The sequence below is a fragment of the Amia ocellicauda genome, chromosome 9 (assembly GCF_036373705.1).
Source record: "Amia ocellicauda isolate fAmiCal2 chromosome 9, fAmiCal2.hap1, whole genome shotgun sequence".
Taxonomy (NCBI): domain Eukaryota; kingdom Metazoa; phylum Chordata; class Actinopteri; order Amiiformes; family Amiidae; genus Amia; species Amia ocellicauda.
The window spans coordinates 37,773,648-37,792,299 of record NC_089858.1 but is presented as its reverse complement, the minus strand read 5'-3'; the positions used below and the strand labels follow the sequence as shown (position 1 = coordinate 37,792,299).

At 41.4% G+C, this 18,652-nt stretch overlaps 2 protein-coding genes across 3 annotated transcripts in view; both read left to right on the top strand.

Annotated features, from left to right (window-relative positions):
- Positions 1 to 596: 596 nt before the first annotated feature.
- Positions 597 to 6,308, top strand: LOC136759406 (uncharacterized). Of its 2 annotated transcripts, none has more exons than XM_066714387.1 (3): positions 597 to 705; positions 2,037 to 2,150; positions 4,712 to 6,308. In XM_066714387.1, exons 1-3 carry the CDS (start codon positions 657 to 659, stop codon positions 4,930 to 4,932), a joined length of 384 nt encoding a protein of 127 aa, XP_066570484.1. In that variant the 5' UTR covers positions 597 to 656; the 3' UTR covers positions 4,933 to 6,308. The 2 variants fall into 2 exon arrangements, with proteins under 2 accessions (XP_066570484.1, XP_066570483.1); XM_066714386.1 differs by having other exon boundaries at positions 620 to 705; positions 2,010 to 2,150.
- Positions 6,309 to 10,273: 3,965 nt separating this feature from the next.
- plekha2 (pleckstrin homology domain containing A2) overlaps positions 10,274 to 18,652 on the top strand; it is a 28,751-nt gene continuing 20,372 nt past the window's right edge. The window contains exon 1 of the mRNA XM_066714385.1: positions 10,274 to 10,520. The gene's annotated coding sequence lies outside the window, so the exon portion shown is untranslated. The remainder of the gene's footprint in view (positions 10,521 to 18,652) is intronic.

Sequence of the window (18,652 nt, the reverse complement as noted above, 5' to 3'; positions counted from 1 at the left end):
ATGATATTTGTTAGCTCTGAGACTTTTTAAACAATTTCCTTCACAGCTTCAACTGAGAGCTAGGTTCCTTCTCATTCTTTTAAGCAGATCCAGCGTCTGGTTGAGGTCTATTTCCAGATTCTGAGCCTTGGGCCATTATTATAGCCTCTGTGTTCATTTCTAAACCGTTTCAAAGCTCAAAAATAAAAAGAGGTGGGACAGTATAACTCAGTGAAGTCCTGGTGATAAAAAAAACAAAACCAAAATGGGATCTTATGGTTTTTATCTTTCAGGAACGTGAATTCCTGAGTATCTAGTAATGAGCTAAACTCAAATAAGCATGGTTTCCCTGGTTTTAAACAGTCGGTCGGTAGGTAACTTTAAAACGCACACACACAAAACAGAATCCTAGATCAAATGGCCTTGACTTGGGTGGTGTTGATTCATGAAGTAGGCATATTTATATTGAAATTGAACTCTTTCAGCTCTCCAGCCCACTCCGTTATAGGCTATCAGTGTCACACTTACTGGCTATGGAGGGATCCAGTCTTAAACGCAGTCAGATAAGCACATTATCTGCGGATGTTTGACACGCAGACTGGAAGTAGATTAGTAATAAGACCTTAATACCAGACCTTTTCTTTTCTCACTTGGAGCAGCATTTGTCTATCGGCACCATGAGAACTTGCCTGGCTCTGTTGGTTTTTGCGGCCATCGCAGTGCAGAGTGAGTATTTTGTTATTTACAGTAGAGAGGGACTGTTTTTTATTGTACGCCTCTGTTAAGAGAGAATACCAGATGTTTTGTTTCAGCCTGATTCCTATTCCTTTAATCAGGGTTTAGAAAGTAGAAACTGGTGCAATAGCCTCCTGGCTGCACGCCTTTTCTCTTCCAAAACTCTGCTGCCGCTATTTAAAATAGCATGTGTGGGTTATGTTTTACATCTGTTTCAATCCCTGAAAAGAAGTTTGTAAAACGCATCTAATACACATTTACTGTTTGTTAAATGATTAACCTGTTTATTTAATTAATCTGTAGGAATAGCATGGATAATTACACTAAATTTTACTGCCATGAGCTACTCATAAGTCATGTTTTGTTTGTATTTTTAAATCAAAATGATATTTCTTCTAGCACAGTGTGGTGTTCCACACGCAAACCAGAACAATAGACTATGATTAAGATTTTATTTTCAATTTTGACGGCCTGACCAAATATTATGTTTGTGCGTTTTGATGAAGACCATGTTTACATGCCTCGTATACACTTCATACTTATTAGCTTTGTCTCAATCTTGCGTCAGTCCCTTCTTTTCAATCTAGGTTGAGTTTCAAACTTCCTATCCTTTCCTTCAGCCAGTATCAGAATTAGTTTCAGTGCATGAACCTGCTTCTTTTCCACCAAGAGAGGGAGACCTTGTTTATCATTGTGCATTCGTGAAGATTGAGTGTTTAGTTGATTCATGCAGTATAACTGTCAGGATGGGTGTTTTGCTGGCATTCAAAATGAACAATACTGATAGTGGATTTCAGCACAATTCTGTAAATGTGTTGCAGCTGCAGGCTAGTTCAAATACAACAGATACTATATTAAACTAGATTTTTAAAAATTGTTCCCCATGTCTTTTAATCCATCTTATATATTTCTTCCTCTCCTACCCCCTCCTCATTCTGGTTACTTTCCACACTGTTGTTATTCATTATTATTAATTTGAATAATCAAAACAATACATTATTAATAAATGCACCGCTCTTCAGAAAATAAAATACATTAAAAAAAAACTAAAAGCATAAAACATACATTTATAACTCATCCTGAAGTGTTGGCATGGATTCTTACAAGCTTGTATTGCGCATGCTAAAATGGGATGCATTTTGCGGTACATAGTTTTATGTTGGGGAACACAAACCCAGGTGAGGTGGTCCTTTTCTCTCCCAGATGAAATCGTTGTCCCTCTCTGCGCTCTCCCTGCGTCTTAGTCCAGAAGTGTGCAGTCGGCCCTTTACTGGTGCTGCTTAGTCTCAGATCAGCTGTGTTGTGTTGTTCGGTCTGTAAAGGCGACGGGCTGAGGTGTCACACCTGCGTGGCGGCGACCGAGGACGAGTGTAACCGCCAGGGCTCCCACGGCTGCCCGCAGTACGCAGACGCCTGCGCCACCATCACAGGACCCAGTAAGTACAGAGGCCGGGGCCGTGTAGCGCACAGGTCCGCAGCTCTGCGCGGGTCTGCGCGGCTCGGCCAATGGAATCCGTGGGTTTCTGCAAATCTGCGCAGAACTGCGGGAATCTGCGCCACAAGAACGCGACCAGAAGCAATTGACTGCAGGCACTACTTTCATCAGTGGTTCCCAGCCCTGGTCCTGTGGGAGCCCCTGCCCTGCTGTTTTTGGTTCCAACCGCGCTCTATTACTTAATTGAACCCTTAATTGAAGAAACAATCTGCTTAGATTTGACGTTTTAAATTGTGTAATAAAAGAGTTGGTTATTTAATAAGTTATTTTTCAAATTTTATACTTAACTTAAAACCCCTACTGTTTAAAATAATTAAAAGGCTCGGATTTAGGAAATTATTTGTTGAATTAAGGGTTCAAATAAGTAATTGAGAGCTCAGTTGGAAGAAAAACCTGCAGGGTAGGGGCTCCCACAGGACCAAGGCTTCCACTACATCCATATGCTAGGCAGGGGTGTCAGACTCCAGTCCTGGGGGGCGGCAGTGCCTACAGTTCCAATTACTTAATTATTGTGAGTATTTACTCAGGTAGGCTTATCTAAAACTGTCATATATTATTTTTGTTTGCAGATAATTGACAGGTTGTTGATTATTCAAAACATTGAACCCACAGAACGTTTCAGAGTCTGCCGTTAAATTCATCCAGCTAATTGTTTATTTAGACCAATTAAGGAGCCAAGAGCTGGGCTGGAAGGAAACCCAGCAGACACTTCGCCCCCCAGCCCCCTCCCTGTGTGTGCTGGTGGGTCAGGCAGTGGTAGTGGAAACATTGGCCAGGCTATAATTGGGTTGCCTGCTCTGTCTGGGACAATGTTAATAGTAGAACACTAATGGAAAGCAATTGGAAAAATAGTGCTTAGAGGAACACAGAGAATGGGAGTTTGTGGTTAGCCTGGAACAATAAACCCCTTTTTGAAAATCTTATTGTCCCACCATACACCCTGAAAACTGACACTTGAACTGTAGCTCTAGCATGCACCCAGATGGTGGCACTGAAATGCAAAATATGTTCTGTACTGTCATTGTACGTCAAGGCGAGGAGGGGTTTATATCATATCACTAATCAGCCCTGCTAGTTCAATCCGAAATATGAATCCTTAGGGTGTGGACACATAATAGCTAAAACACACACACACACACACACACACACACACACACACACACACACACACACGCACACACCAGAGAACAATTAATGGATCCCTGCAGAATTATTACTTGTCTAAGAAAGCAATAGATTATTCAGCGCAACTTCACTACTGTATAATGGCAATGCAATGCAGTGCACTATTGTGTTAAGTGCGGTGTTTCCAATTAAGGAAATTAGCTTTACAGAAGTTAATTGTTTAGCTGTCGCCTTATATCCACAGTCATTCACAGAGACTAACGGGAGGATTATACTTCAAGTGTTATGGGCTAGAACAGGAGGTTTAACTTGTTCGGCGAGTGAGTCAGGACCAGAGCCTTCTGTTAACAAGACCTTTCTCTGGACTCACAAACCGCCTGCTGCTTAACTTAGCATCCAAACTGTAATCCAAAATTCATAACGCAAAAGGTCAGTCGGAGGTCGAATTGTGGTCAGCTGGACTTAAAAATAAGTAGAAAAACAAAAGGCAAAACAACATTTAAGTGCAGAATGTATTTGTGAAGGACATTTTATAAAAGTTACACACAGATTCTGGGCTTTCTATCAGCTTACTGTCAGGAAAGGAACATGATCAATAAAACTTAGCTCCTGCTCTTGCCCCTGTCCTCTGTAATCAGCTTACAATGTGTGTAATTTATTTGCTGTTTGTACGGGCTTTGAGGGTGGGTTGGGGGGGAGAGTAGTTTGCTTTGAAAGCCCCTCATCTTTTTGGATCGTTGCTAAAAAAACCCTGCTGGGAAGACTTCTGACAAAAAAAAAATACCCAGCCAATGCATTTTTAAATGTGCACAGGGGGATTTAGGGAAGTTACGAAAAAGATTGCGCTTCAGTCTATATTTTTCATTTGGGACCCGGCCAAGAATCGGGCCGGTCGGCAAAAGCCCTTGATTAATCCAAGTTTCAATGTCACCACAGTGCTTTTAATAGCCCCGGCCAGATCTGCTTCTGACTGCGGGAGGACTTACTGGGAATGAGTGATTCAGCATGACTCTGCCATCGATATTGCCTCACTAAGCCCGCAGTAACTCCGTCCACATGTGGGCCTTCAGAATCTGCTGAGACAGCTTTTCAAGGGGAGGGGGGGAAGCATTTCTGTGGCATATTTAACCCTGGTGGAGGCTGGGACTGGTGAAGGAAAAGGGTATCTTTTGCTGGAGCTGTTAAGCAAGTGATACGGTTGAAAGGACACATTAACTCAGAGAGATGTCTGAAGAGCAAACTCAGTAGTTCCAGCCCTTGACCACATGCTCCAAAATGGCCAAAGAGAAGAACACAAAAGTGGCATCTCGTTCACTTCCCTCCCTTGCCTTCCTTCCTTCTAGGCTTGCTATTTCAGTTGTCCTGTTTTATTTTCAGACACCGTCATGAAGTCCTGCTCCTACAAGTCCTTCTGCGATAAAGCGCACCAGAGCAACCCCGGGGTCAAAATGGACTGCTGTTTCTCCGATGACTGCAACAGCCCCCCCAAGGGCAGAGGAGCCAGCCACGGGGGCCACAACGCGGGGGCCACCCTCTCCTGTTGCCCCACCCTCATCCTCGGGGCTTTGCTATTGAAATTGACCGCCAGCAAGCTGTAATCAGTCCCCACATAAGACCAACTGCCCTCCTTTCCCAGCCCCGTTAAACTCCCAGACAATTCCCTACTTCCTGGTTGGATTAGCACACAATCGTGTGATCAAGGTGTGATTTCACCTTGAGTATCACATACTGTGGCTTGTTAGCCCTATTAAATAACAAAAAGGCTTCAGTTTTTTTTTTTAACAAAATGGTGTTGTGCTTTACTTTGGTAGCAGGAATTGCTATGCACTGAGAAACAGCTATTAGTATTCTTCTTCTTCTTATTATTATTATTATTATTTTAAATTGTGTCACCGCTATACGGTATTTCTTTGGAGTGAGTCCAGGCAGCCAGACAGAGTTTGTACACTTCACTTTGTATCCCAATGGAAACGTGTGTAAATGTGAAACATAGACGGTACTACTTCACAGAGTATTGCTAGGCATGTATGTTAGGGCTGTATTCATGAAACTTTTACCGCTGCACAAAGTGAACCATTAATGAGGAAAAAATATTAATTCTGCACCACTGGGTGTTTCTTTGTCCTCGTTTAGAGAAGAGGTGCTAAATTAACATCGATCAATCAATCCATGTTTATTTGGTACTGCGCCCCTCACAGGAAGTTGTCACCGACACGGAGAGCGACAATACAGTCGCACTAGGACCATAAAAGGCAATGTAAAAAGGCAGTCAAGCGTGACATTCAATTTTTGCGATCATGGCGCTGTTGACTGGTGAGCGGACATGTTCGTAAAGCATCCCCTGTCGTGAGTCCAGAGTTGCCCAGGATTTGTGTGTCTCTTGAGTTTTGGCCTTGGCGCTGTTCAGATGTGATTTTCGGCGGACTGGGTTTGAGATCAGTTTCTAAAGGAGAGAAAAGCCCATGAGGTTGCTTTGGAAAAGAGGAACAGGAAATGATAGTATAACTGCTGCTTTTCTTACTTTGAGATTCGAACAATACTGGTTAGAATGGCCTTTGACTTGCACTGCACACACATGCGTATATCCCCCTCGTCCCTTATATCACTGAATGTTTCATGGGCTGTAATTGCTTCAGGAATCTGGACCCTTTCTTTGCTCGGCTGCATTCCAGGAGCTGCAATCTAAAGTAAACACAGTGTTGCACGTTCAATATGCTGCTGAGAGGTACAGTAAAGCATGCGCTGTATTGTGAGTGCTCCTCAATACAGTTATTAGAATTTCTATAGAAATTGCGGGGCACAAGAAAGAAAGAGGTGGACATTTTAAATAACTAGGGAAAGTTAAACCCTAAGTCAGGTGATCCATTCTGTCATTAGTAGGAAAATTCTCAGTCAGAGAGTTCGCCCTCGTCTGAAAGGTTTCCTTGGACCAGTGCTTTTTAGAAACTGTAATAAACTGTATCTTTATCATTAATCGGGCTGTGTTCAGTTTTTGTCCTGGCATTTCATAGTTGGAATATTGCAGACTAATCATCATCATGGACCCAAACATTCTTCTCACCTGATGACACACTATTTGAAATATCCCATGATTTTTTTTAAATAAATATTAGGGGGGAAAAAATTGAATTCACAAATATGACTAGACTATCACAAACATTCACTTTGGAGCTATATTTTCTTAAACCAAGCTTTGTGCAAATGTGTACAGTTTTCTAGCGAGAGGGACAGGTGGAAAGGAAGAAAGAAATACAGGAAAAAAACACCAAAGCCAAATCAAATCAAAATCTAAGCAGCGGCCCTGTATTCAGAATATCCTGAATTGCTCAAAACATGCACTAAAAATAGGATACGAAGCTGCCCCCTTTTCATGAATTGCATGCAAGTAGTTGTTGAGATGCAGGGCTCTGGCATGAGTTTTGAGGGTAAACAGCCGGTCCTGTACGTGCCCACACATTCTCCTTCTGCTCTGCTGCACCTCAGATTACTAGGGGTAGGTGGTGGGAAAGCCATAAAGCAAAGGCCTTTATCTTCAAGATCAGTGAGAGACGCATAAAACGTACAATCGCATCCTCATCTTGGGATAAGAGAACCAAACATCTCTACAGACCTCATTCTCTGAAGAGAACTTAACCTGCCTCTAGCAAGAGTCATTTCTGCGATATTCAGATTGATCTAATTTCTCTTATTAAAGTGTCAGATCGGTTGTCAAAACCATGTGCTTTATCCTGATGCTCATGTGTTTCACGTTGGTGGTTTGTTTCACTTAACATAATCTTGTCAGAAGTATCTTTACAATATTTCCAAACTAGACTCCTATGCTTTGCTGTTGAAAGATATTCACTTACTGGCATATTTATAGCAAATTAGTTGTACAATAAATAGTTACCGTCATAAAGATATAAATCAATAAATAAGTCATTTCCCTCTACATGTATTCTTCAACATGTTTTCAGACTGTTCCCAGTTTACAGTTTATTTATTTTCCACAGTTTTCTTTAGCATTCCAGCTACAAGCTCAACTTTAGAATATGGTTGCATTTACAAATGAAAATATGTATAAATATAAAGATTGTATGAAAAAATAATCAACGCAGGTGGAGATCTGGAGAAATGAAAATGAAGAGTATAAGTTTTGCGTTCAGTGACCAGGTCTCCCCTGGATTTGATGAATGCATACTACCAGTGCTCTGAAACCTGAAACAAAAATGATACAGAAATTGGAAACAACATGAAGAAGCATAGACAGTAATATACTTGGAGTACCAAAAATATGTGACATCATTGGAAGAGTGAAAATGTTAAAATGGCGATGGGCCGGTTGCAAAAGAACAGACCAAAGATGGACAAAATAAAAGCTATCTAATGGATCCCAAGAGATGATGATGATGATGATGTGAAAAAATAAAACGGATTAAGGGCAGGGCTAGAACAGTTCTAATATCTAGATCGGTAGATGATTACAGCACTGGTGATTGGCCTTTTCAAAGGTATTTTAGTGTGACAATGTTCATATGTAAATTGAAATGTGGTGCAAACACTAAGTTTAATAGCATTACATTGCTTACAACTTTATTTTCCCCTAGTTGTTTTGTTGCATTGTTTTTTTATTTTGCTTTTGCTTTTGGAAATATTTGTTTTCAGTTGTTTTCGTATTACTCGTGGAAAGTGGTACCTGCCGTGAAGCTATTTTAAATTGATGTGTATATATATTTTATTATGAGCTGGTAGTGTGGGAGAAGCGAGTGGGTGGAGGAATTAGCGACCACAGTAGACCGAGTGGAAACTGCGATCTCAAACGAAGAAGAAAAAACACACACACACAGGAAGTTGAATCTGCAACAGGTGAAAACTTCTTCAAGAGAGACCATGTAATTAATGTCAGCTAGACAAACCTTCTGCAGTCATTTTCAAAGACTGGTGGGGGACCTGCGCAGGGGATGCTTTTCAATGATTCTTTTTTTCACAAGAACTGTTACCAGTTTAAAGGTCACACTAACCGCTTCAAACAAAGATGAGAGTTTTTTTTCCTTCTTTCAACTTTATAATTAAGGTCTCCGAGTAGGTAGACAACCGCAGTCTTCATTTTTTATCATCTTTTGCATTTGAGCAATGCAAAGGGATTGAATCTGGCTGTAAATACAGTCTTTTAATGACAAGTTGGGGAAGTTATATATGGCACCTTACAGAGAAAGAGAATGACCTTTCAGCTTTGGCGTTTCCTTTCGGTGGCACAGAGCAAACATCTGATTCACATTATGAGAAATTCAGAAATCCAGCTCTCTGTTGTGAAGAACGTCACAGCAAGGGAGGGGGAGAGAGAGAGAGAGAGACAGAGAGAGACAGACAGACGGGGAGAGAGAGAGACAGAGAGAGAGACAGAGAGAGGGGAGAGAGAGAGACAGAGAGAGGGAGAAAGATAGACAGAGAGAGAGAGGGGAGAGAGAGAGACAGACAGACAGAGAGAGAGAGACAGAGAGAGAGAGAGAGGTGGGGTGGGTGGTGTAGGGATCAGCTGACCAGTCCTTGCTAAAAAATGGAAATCTATCTACATTTTAAGAACAACCTTCCTGCATTTAAAGAGCCATATGATTTATCCTAGTCAACCTAGTTAACCTAGTCATGGAAAATATTTTCCTTAAATGTTTGGTAAACAGATAAGCATTGTGTCGGAGGGTAGCACCTGATAAATATGTCCAGTATGTCTTAGTATATGTTTATCTCTCATGCTGTGGAACCAGGGCTGGCTATATAACAAGCATATTGAGGCAGAACCAAAAGTTTACATCTATTATGCTACAAATGACAATCTCTAATACTACTTATTATGCAATACATTCCTTCCTCGTTCTCTGTTCATCGCTCATTATCACCAGCAACGAAGGGTTCTTCTCCTTGACCAGAACCAGACATTTGTCCTTATGAAACTTATGTTGCAATTTTACACAAATGTTTATCTTTTTCTCTTAATATTGCAAAACATTGCCTCTTTTAAAATGGACACAAACTGATACATACATGTATTTTAAACACATGTTACAGCTGAGAGGATGAGAAATGTCAAAACCCACATAAGGGAGGCGGTGGCTTTGACTCCTCTGGCTGTTGACAAATGTGGAAACAGTGTTGCATCCATACTAGGTAAAACCAGCTCATTGTATATGTTTACGGTCAGTTTCCATCTAGATTTTGAACACCTCGCCCATGAAAAACTGGTCAACTCATCAGGTTTCTTAAACACCAGTCCTCAAACGAGTCTCTTTGTTTCAGCAGGTTTGACAGACTTTCGATTATCCTTCATCTCGGACTACCCTAACTACAGTAAAAAGACTAGTGGTCTGTGAAACCAGCCTTTAAAGTGTTTCAAACCCATACGTGCTAGACCAAGATAACCTCAGCTGAAGAACAGTGTGAAACCCTTCAATGCTTTGGTCCCTTTGTAAGGTGTTGTACCCCCCCGTGTTCATTTTCCAGCTCAGATGATTAAACAGCTGCTTCACGGTTAAACAAATCGAATCATCCCAAACAAATGCAGGTTTTGTAATATTGCAGTATTTAACAGATGATGTATAAATATGGATACCAGCAAAACAGACACAATAAATACAAAAGAATGGATGCAATCTCCATGCTGCCAAAGACAACACACGGTGAGGGCTTTTTCAGTTTGTATGCATGCATGTATTTATTTATGCATTTGACATTTATATTCTCTATATTTTACCTATCGGTATATATGCCATGCACTGGCTCCTGTCTGCAGGTTTTGAACCTGCTCTATCTAGCTGGAAGTGCGTGCGTCCAGGTGTCAGACTATCTCCTGCCTCTCGCACTTGCACAGCGCAGCCTGCGTGGGTGTCCCCTTGCAGACACACAGCCCCCAACACAGCCGGCTCGCTGCTTTAACACAGCCGGACAACACAAAGCACATCAATCTTTCAAGTTCCCCTTTTCACAAGAGACTAGATCATATCCGGGGCTGGTTTAGTCTAATGTCTATCGCTTTTACCCGGAAAAAAGGAGCCCTTGCGCTCACACACACCCGGTCACAGACGCAACATGTGAAGTGAAGACCCCACGGCGCTTTGGACAGCAAACATGGGACGTTGATTTTGTTCCTCCTTGTCACTTGAGCTGAGCGATCCTCGCCCGTCGGAAACTTTTCTTTCCCTGCAGCAGCAGTTGGGTAAGTTTGCACGGGTTTCTGTCGGTGTGGATCTGGACTGGAGGGATTGCTAAAGGTGTGGCAGGTCAAAGTGCTCCGGTACAGTTAGGTGCCATTATTATTAGAGCTGCTGACTCCCCCCCACGCACCCTGTCTGTCCTGCCCGGGGGTGACTCCCTTTCTCCGTCGTTGTTTTGGGAGGAATGCAATTGCAGAAGTGTGCGTGAGCGATGTGCGGATATATCAATAATGCGTGGCCAGACAGGAGCACATTGCATTGCTCTTTCTGTGCAGTTCATTTGAGGAAAGGGAAATGAGCGGTGTGCGCAATATTAGTAAACCCGACTTTGATCACAGTGGTCCCGCTGCACCCCGTGTTTATAAAGGATCGCTACTATGTAGGTGTTTATTTATGATTAGGGATGTATGAGTCACCCCAAATATTATTGTTGCGCACTTCGTGGCGATGGTTAATTCATTCTCCCATCGAGATTGACAAATGCTTGACTAGAGTGCAAGGTCTGGGAATGACTTTACATGGTTCTGCTCGATTGATTGCGCATGATTAGTAATTATTAATCAGGGGAAATGCCCGACCATGAAACAAGGGTGTCATTCGGTTGTTGCAACCTTATAGCGCTGTCGCAAGTGTCATATAACAATCGGAGCTTTGTCACAAGGTTTGCAGAAAGCACTCTGAATGAAACCCTGTCACTTTCTAACAGTGGTTTGCAGGTGAAGGTTTTTGCAGCCGTATGATGCCTCACAAGAGATGCCAGCTGTGTGGAGAATACTTGGAGAGTTTGGAGGTTATGATATGCAAAGAATATGGAGACTTTGTTACTATCACATAAGCCGTTACCATTTTATTTGTACTGTAGACAGTGCAACCATCCAACTGTCAGTTCTGCATAGGGAGTCCCTCTGAATTGAATCTGACATAATAAATCAATCAACTCCAGCATGTGTTAGTGTAAATGTACCAGATAACAGAAACAAAATGCATTTAGATGGAACAAATCTAATATATTACACATTTCAGTGTAGTGTATGCTTTATTTCTCTTTATTTATCTAAAGGACACACTGAAGTGGTGCCTATAATAGACTTTAACGTGTGTTCTTCATTTCCTGAAGAGAATAAGTAAACATCTGTATAATTTAAACTGCTAAAGCTTACAAACTAATATCCCCCACCACTGCATACTGCTCAGGAGCTCATGCCATGCTTCTGTTCTCGCCCATTTTCCTTTTGATGGATATTTCTTAATTCACTTTCATTTGATACCTTAGTCACAGAACTGCCCTCGGCTTTGCAGCTAACATGAGAGGGATTTGTCTTGATGTTTAATGTACATTGATATTAATAAGAGGGCTGCAGTAACAATCTTCTGCTCATGAGTGCTTATAAAGGCTGAAAACTATTTTTGGAAGCTGAGTAACCAGTTATGCTTACATATAATTATAGGCCTGGTAACTGCAGCGCTTAATTCCTAAAACAGGGCTGTTTCCTGATGCACAAATGCATAACAGTTAGCTCATTAAAGAGAACGGCGCTCTAGAAAGCTCCAAACGACTCTTTACGGTCAGAAAATGTCCTGAAGCTTTGCATGCCGAGGGTGTTACGTGTTGTATCCCTTGACCAAAGCTGTTGATGACTCAAGCTGACAAAAAAAAAAAAAATGGCACGCCTTGCCACACATAGACACACGTTTTGCGTTCAGAGCGTTGCATTTGTGTTTGCAAAAGCATGACCTTTGGGTTATTTCCCTCCCCCTCCAATTGGTTATCGACACCTTTATATCTAGTACAGCAAAATCACAACAGCACAGCCAAAATGTGCCTTTTCCAATGTGTTATACACAGAACGACAGACAGACATGCAAAGCAATCCAAGAGCTGAAGAAGAATCAATTGACAGAAAACACAATTTACAGATGTACTGTGCGTTGGATTTTATTCTCCTTTGCAGTCTCTGTGGAAGTGGTTTAGCGAGTAAAGATTAAGCCCTTTGCAAGGGGGGACAGAAGCCACAGCTGACATCATGGCCAGGCTGTGGTTTTTCTGCTGTCCTTTGTTTGCCCGCGCTGGCCTTTCTGCAGAGATTGGCTAGAACCGAGGAATCGCTGGAATCGGGCCAGTGTCTTCATTCCTTCAGAGGCAGAACACGGGTCTCCGGGGTCGGGTGGGATTGAAGTCAGTCAAGGTTTTCTTTCCTTGGCTCAAACCCAAAGTGATACCGGGGAGAGCTGCCCCAGTCCTCCCTTCGAATGCCCTTAGCCCTGCTGATTGCACGGTTCGCTTATAGTGTAGAAGGAGAATAGTTACATTTGGGTGAGGCGTGCTCTGCAACATAGAAATAGCTCTCAGAGGGGTTTGGCGGAGGTGACTGTAAGCAAGCTGGATGGCAGGAGTGATTGAGCTGGAAGGGCCAAGGGAAAAGCCTCATGCCAGTTAGCTGGTGGAACAAAACTAGACCCTTCTTCAACTTAGACAGACTGGTGTTTTTTTGGGTGCTTTTTTCCCCCCAAGCAAGCTTTGTTGCGGTTGTTCATTGCCATGGTAAATAACATCAACAGGCAGCCAGGAAAAGCACATGCAAGATTCTACGAGTTAAAGAAGAAAAAAGAAAGATAAATAATAGGGAAATAAAAACTTTTTAAAAACAATTTTAATATTTCAGTTTTCCCCCCATGTTTTTGTAATACCATTTCATGAATGTTGGGTGACTCAGATTAGTGAGAATACTGATCAAGAATGAATTAATTGTTAATCAATTTACAATGTGCAACTAGACAGCAAGTAAAGTAACATAGGGGAATGAGCTGAAGCTGTTTCAAATCCTGGTTGCATCACGGCTGGCTGTCACAATTTGATAAGCAAACAAATCGTCAGGAATGTCAACTTTTGTTGGTTGTCTGGTGAAAACTGCTTGAGCTACATTGTCAAATGCAAGTCTCTTCCCTAAAGCATATCAGGTGATCTGCAGAGACAAAAACCCTCTAGTTTGGTGTCTGAGACAAAGCACCTCCAGTCTCCAGTGCTGAGTCAGATCTATGAAGATGCGCCAACTCTCCAGTGGTTACATTTTTGCTGTGGTATTTGCATGATCACGGAGATGTGGATTTTCCATGTGTAATAAAACTAATATTTTTGCATGCGAGAGCTGATGCACATGAGATAATGGAGTCATGTCACGGTTCTGGAGCCGGAGAATGGGTCTTCTGAGGATGACGTGGCCCTTTTGTTATGCCATACCCAGATGGATGCTTTTAAAGATAAGGGGCAGCCTTTTCCAAAGCTATGCACTGTTGTCTGTCTTCGCCTGTGTAGCATATGCAATTTAAAGATCAATTTAACCATTCATATAAGGATGTATATTTTTTAATTCACAAAAAAGTAATCTAAAAGTAATCTGTGATTGAGGCCCAGCTGGTGCTTCATAATAATGAAAAAAGATGAAGAGATATTAAACATATGATGACATATATTTCTTCCTGTATATATATCAGGTTGCACAGAAATCAGACTCATTTATATCACATTAAAAAGGAATTCAAGTTCAATTTACTATGTGATCCTGCACTACAAAGTTATTCAGCAGATTTTATTCCAGGTAATTTACGTGGAATTTGAAACCTTTTAAAGGTTTATTACTCCATTAACATCACATTATACTTGAATGCTAGCACTGATTGCACTGGCCGTTTTTCCACCTTTTGAGATAAAAAAAAACCCCAACAGATTTAGTGTAGATATCTGGGTACAAAAGACTGTAAAGATTAATGTGTATAGTCCTAATTGCAGGTGAGTTTCAATGACCTTAGACTCAAATATTTAACATGCACTGTTTGGATGACCCAGTTTATATCATTTTTTTGTTCCCTATTAACATCTGCTTTCAGGAAGCAATATTGTTGCACAGTTTACATTGCTTGTCTACACAGAAGGCTTTATGACAGAAGTCTGTTTGCACAACCCCTGCGCTGGCTGCCTTTTGCCGCCTTGATAAGGTGAATTAATGATGTGTTCTGTTTTTTTTGTTACGTCGGCTGGCGGGGGCACCTTGTCTGTTGGAGGGAAGTGTTGTGAATTACTCCCCTATCTCTAGGATTCTTGTCAGTAAAAGAAAAATGTCACTTCCCTTTTTAGGAATGTTATTGTGCGTCTGAAAAGCTATCGTTTTTGAAAGTTATTACCTGGTTGCTTCCATTTTGAGTCAGTTGTGACGCTGAAAGATCTGAATGTAATATCGTGAGGAGGAGAATCACATAGCTGCTTGAAAGAAGAGGTGGCCTAACTCTCAAGTCGAGCTGCGTTAAGTGCTGAACTTCCCGTGTCTGAAGCAGTCTCCTGTTACTGATGTATTGCTGCAGTAAAATGTCCAGGTTGATGTTTTTTTCCAGTGGCACCTTGGGCTTTAATCACTTGCTCAAATTTACTGCTGGTGAAGTGGTATACGTGCCCCATATAAATACATTGCTCTGTCCCGGACGATTAACTTATGAGTTTAGTGGAAGTGAATGACAGAATCTAATCTGGCCTGGTGGGGGAATTACAGCTCGATTACAGTATCTGTAAATGGTTATAAATGCCAAGAGCTCTACCGTTGGAGGTAACTGAAGTGGTTTCATTCTGGATTAAATTTTAACTATGGGGCAATCATTATTTCTGTTTATTATGGATATGCAATTAAGCATGAATGTGTGTTTGTAAATATCTATGCATGTTGGCTATCTACACTGAATTGAAAGCACAAGTATACCGAACCACTGGGTGTATGGATATCTGGGTAAAATGTATGTATGTATGTATGTATTTATTTATTTATTGGCTTTATACATCTAGAATGCAAGGAGCTTGTTGGTGGATCAGTAGTCAGGGCATTGGAAATTGAGTTTTCAGGCGAGCAAAGCAAAGATGGACCACAAAACCATTAGATCAGCTCAGAAAGTGAAACGCAATTCCTTCTTACTCCACATGGTTAACCAAGAAAGAGTTCCTAGTGGGACTGAGACAGCGATTTTTGTTCTACAATGGTAACTGACTTTTGGGAACGGAAAGTTATCTATTTATATATGTAGAGAGGGGGCATATAAATTTCACCAAGAATGGTTAAGTGTCAGACTCGCAGCACGCGACAGCAGTCACTGCTTTGCTGTATTTTTATATCAGACACTTACTCATCTAGCTATCAACATGGTTGTTTTTACTTATTGGATGAACAGCAGCTCCCGAGAGGTTAATTTCATTCTGCCCATTCTGGTGGGGTTACTGTTTGTAGTTTGTCAGCTTATGGAAATGATAGCTTTAAGGATTGCACTGGGGTCACATAGCACAAACAAGCGTACTCAATAACTGGAGCCACAACATGCAATTCACTTTTTCTCTTCCTTAAAGTTCAAACCAAAAGCTGCATGTGCTGTGCTGGTTTGTATACCACAGTGTAGTGTCGATTCACAGGGGAGGCCGAACTTTCATCGCCTTGTTTATGATAAATAAATTAAACAGTCTGATTTCTGTGCACACTATCCTGATATCTAGAGGAAGGGATGTATGTAGTCAGGTGTTTTTTTTTATTCTTATTATTATTGAACTGGAAATGCTACTGAATGTCTGTCTTTCAAATTGGATTGCGGTGACAAGGTGAAGTTGACTCTCTGGTTGTTTTTGTTCTTGCATGTCCTTACAAATCCTTTAATTATAAAAGCAGCAGCACAGTGGCCAACAGGGCCAAAGAACCGAGCGTTCCCGTTGCACAGACAGAGCTAGGAAGAGGGATCCTTTGTACTGCAGCTGTGAGTTGATAACTAGGCCCAGTCCTCTTAGCTTTTTTGTTGGGGTTGCTTTTCTCCTCCCTGTTAAAAATGGTCAGAATAACTGTGGGATAAACTTGACTGTTGTGCGAATGGAAGACAAAGCGGCCTTAGAAACAGCACACTAGCATGCAGCGTGCGATGCAAAAGAAAGTTGCCTCCACTTACTTGCTGTCAATTTGTGGGGAAAAGGGAAAACATTTTTGTAGTCATGTTTAATGTTCTTTCTTTCTGTTTCTCTTTCTTTCCTGGCACCTAAATAAGTAGGGGATGATTCAAATTAGCATCCGCAGTTCAAATTAAATAACGTGGTGGGATTTTGTTATGTCAGTTAACTATCTGTTCCTCACTTACTCATAATTGGACTGACATGACCTCATTCTGCAAGAGCTCTTGTTTAAAGTGGACACACAGTGCTCAGATGTAGGGCTGGGTGATATATCGAGTTTTTAATAACCAAAAGAAACTTTAAAGCGCAAGCGCACATGTTCTGCCCTGCTCTCCTCGCTGGGCTAAACTGACCTGCCAGCACCCCCGACAATACACGCTCACATCCCCCACCCCCGCTAATTGACATGTATACTGTGTATACATTTAAAGAATAATAAAGTTGGTTTGCATTTTAATGATTTGGAAAGCAATGTAAACACATGCAGAATGTTTCATTTTCTTTCATTAAGATGGTGATTTATTATTATAATAACTATTTTGTATTGTCACATTATACAGTGCTGTCCTGGTAAGCAGAATCGAAAAGGAGGAGAAATGTCTCTGTCTAGCAGATGCTAAATGCGCCACTATAGACCCGGCTGTGGGGAATCTACCTGAATCTATACCTTTTACAGCGCATGTGTTGCGTGATTACTATTACTTAGTAGTGTTATTGTTGTTATGTGACAGTAAATCATACTGTGTATATGTGTGTATATATATATATATATATATATATATATATATATATATACTCACCTAAAGGATTATTATTATCTAACCAACCAATCACATGGCAGTTGCTTCAATGCATTTAGGGGTGTGGTCCTGGTCAAGACAATCTCCTGAACTCCAAACTGAATGTCTGAATGGGAAAGAAAGGTGATTTAAGCAATTTTGAGCGTGGCATGGTTGTTGGTGCCAGGCGGGCCGGTCTGAGTATTTCACAATCTGCTCAGTTACTGGGATTTTCACGCACAACCATTTCTAGGGTTTACAAAGAATGGTGTGAAAAGGGAAAAACATCCAGTATGCGGCAGTCCTGTGGGCAAAAATGCCTTGTTGATGCTAGAGGTCAGAGGAGAATGGGCCGACTGATTCAAGCTGATAGAAGAGCAACTTTGACTGAAATAACCACTCGTTACAACCGAGGTATGCAGCAAAGCATTTGTGAAGCCACAACACGTACAACCTTGAGGCGGATGGGCTACAACAGCAGAAGACCCCACCGGGTACCACTCATCTCCACTACAAATAGGAAAAAGAGGCTACATTTTGCACAAGCTCACCAAAATTGGACAGTTGAAGACTGGAAAAATATTGCCTGGTCTGATGAGTCTCGATTTCTGTTGAGACATTCAGATGGTAGAGTCAGAATTTGGCGTAAACAGAATGAGAACATGGATCCATCATGCCTTGTTACCACTGTGCAGGCTGGTGGTGGTGGTGTAATGGTGTGGGGGATGTTTTCTTGGCACACTTTAGGCCCCTTAGTGCCAATTGGGCATCGTTTAAATGCCACGGCCTACCTGAGCATTGTTTCTGACCATGTCCATCCCTTTATGACCACCATGTACCCATCCTCTGATGGCTACTTCCAGCAGGATAATGCACCATGTCACAAAGGTCGAATCATTTCAAATTGGTTTCTTGAACATGACAATGAGTTCACTGTACTAAACTGGCCCCCACAGTCACCAGATCTCAACCCAATAGAGCATCTTTGGGATGTGGTGGAACGGGAGCTTCGTGCCCTGGATGTGCATCCCACAAATCTCCATCAACTGCAAGATGCTATCCTATCAATATGGGCCAACATTTCTAAAGAATGCTTTCAGCACCTTGTTGAATCAATGCCACGTAGAATTAAGGCAGTTCTGAAGGCGAAAGGGGGTCAAACACAGTATTAGTATGGTGTTCCTAATAATCCTTTAGGTGAGTGTATATATATATATATATCTATATCTATATCTATATATATATATATATATATATATATATATATCTATAGATATATATATATATATATACATATCCCATAACAACAACAACACAAGTAATAGTAATCACGCAACACATGCGCGGTAATGTGTTGCATTCTGCGGCTTCATGAAGTCTATTCTGCAGG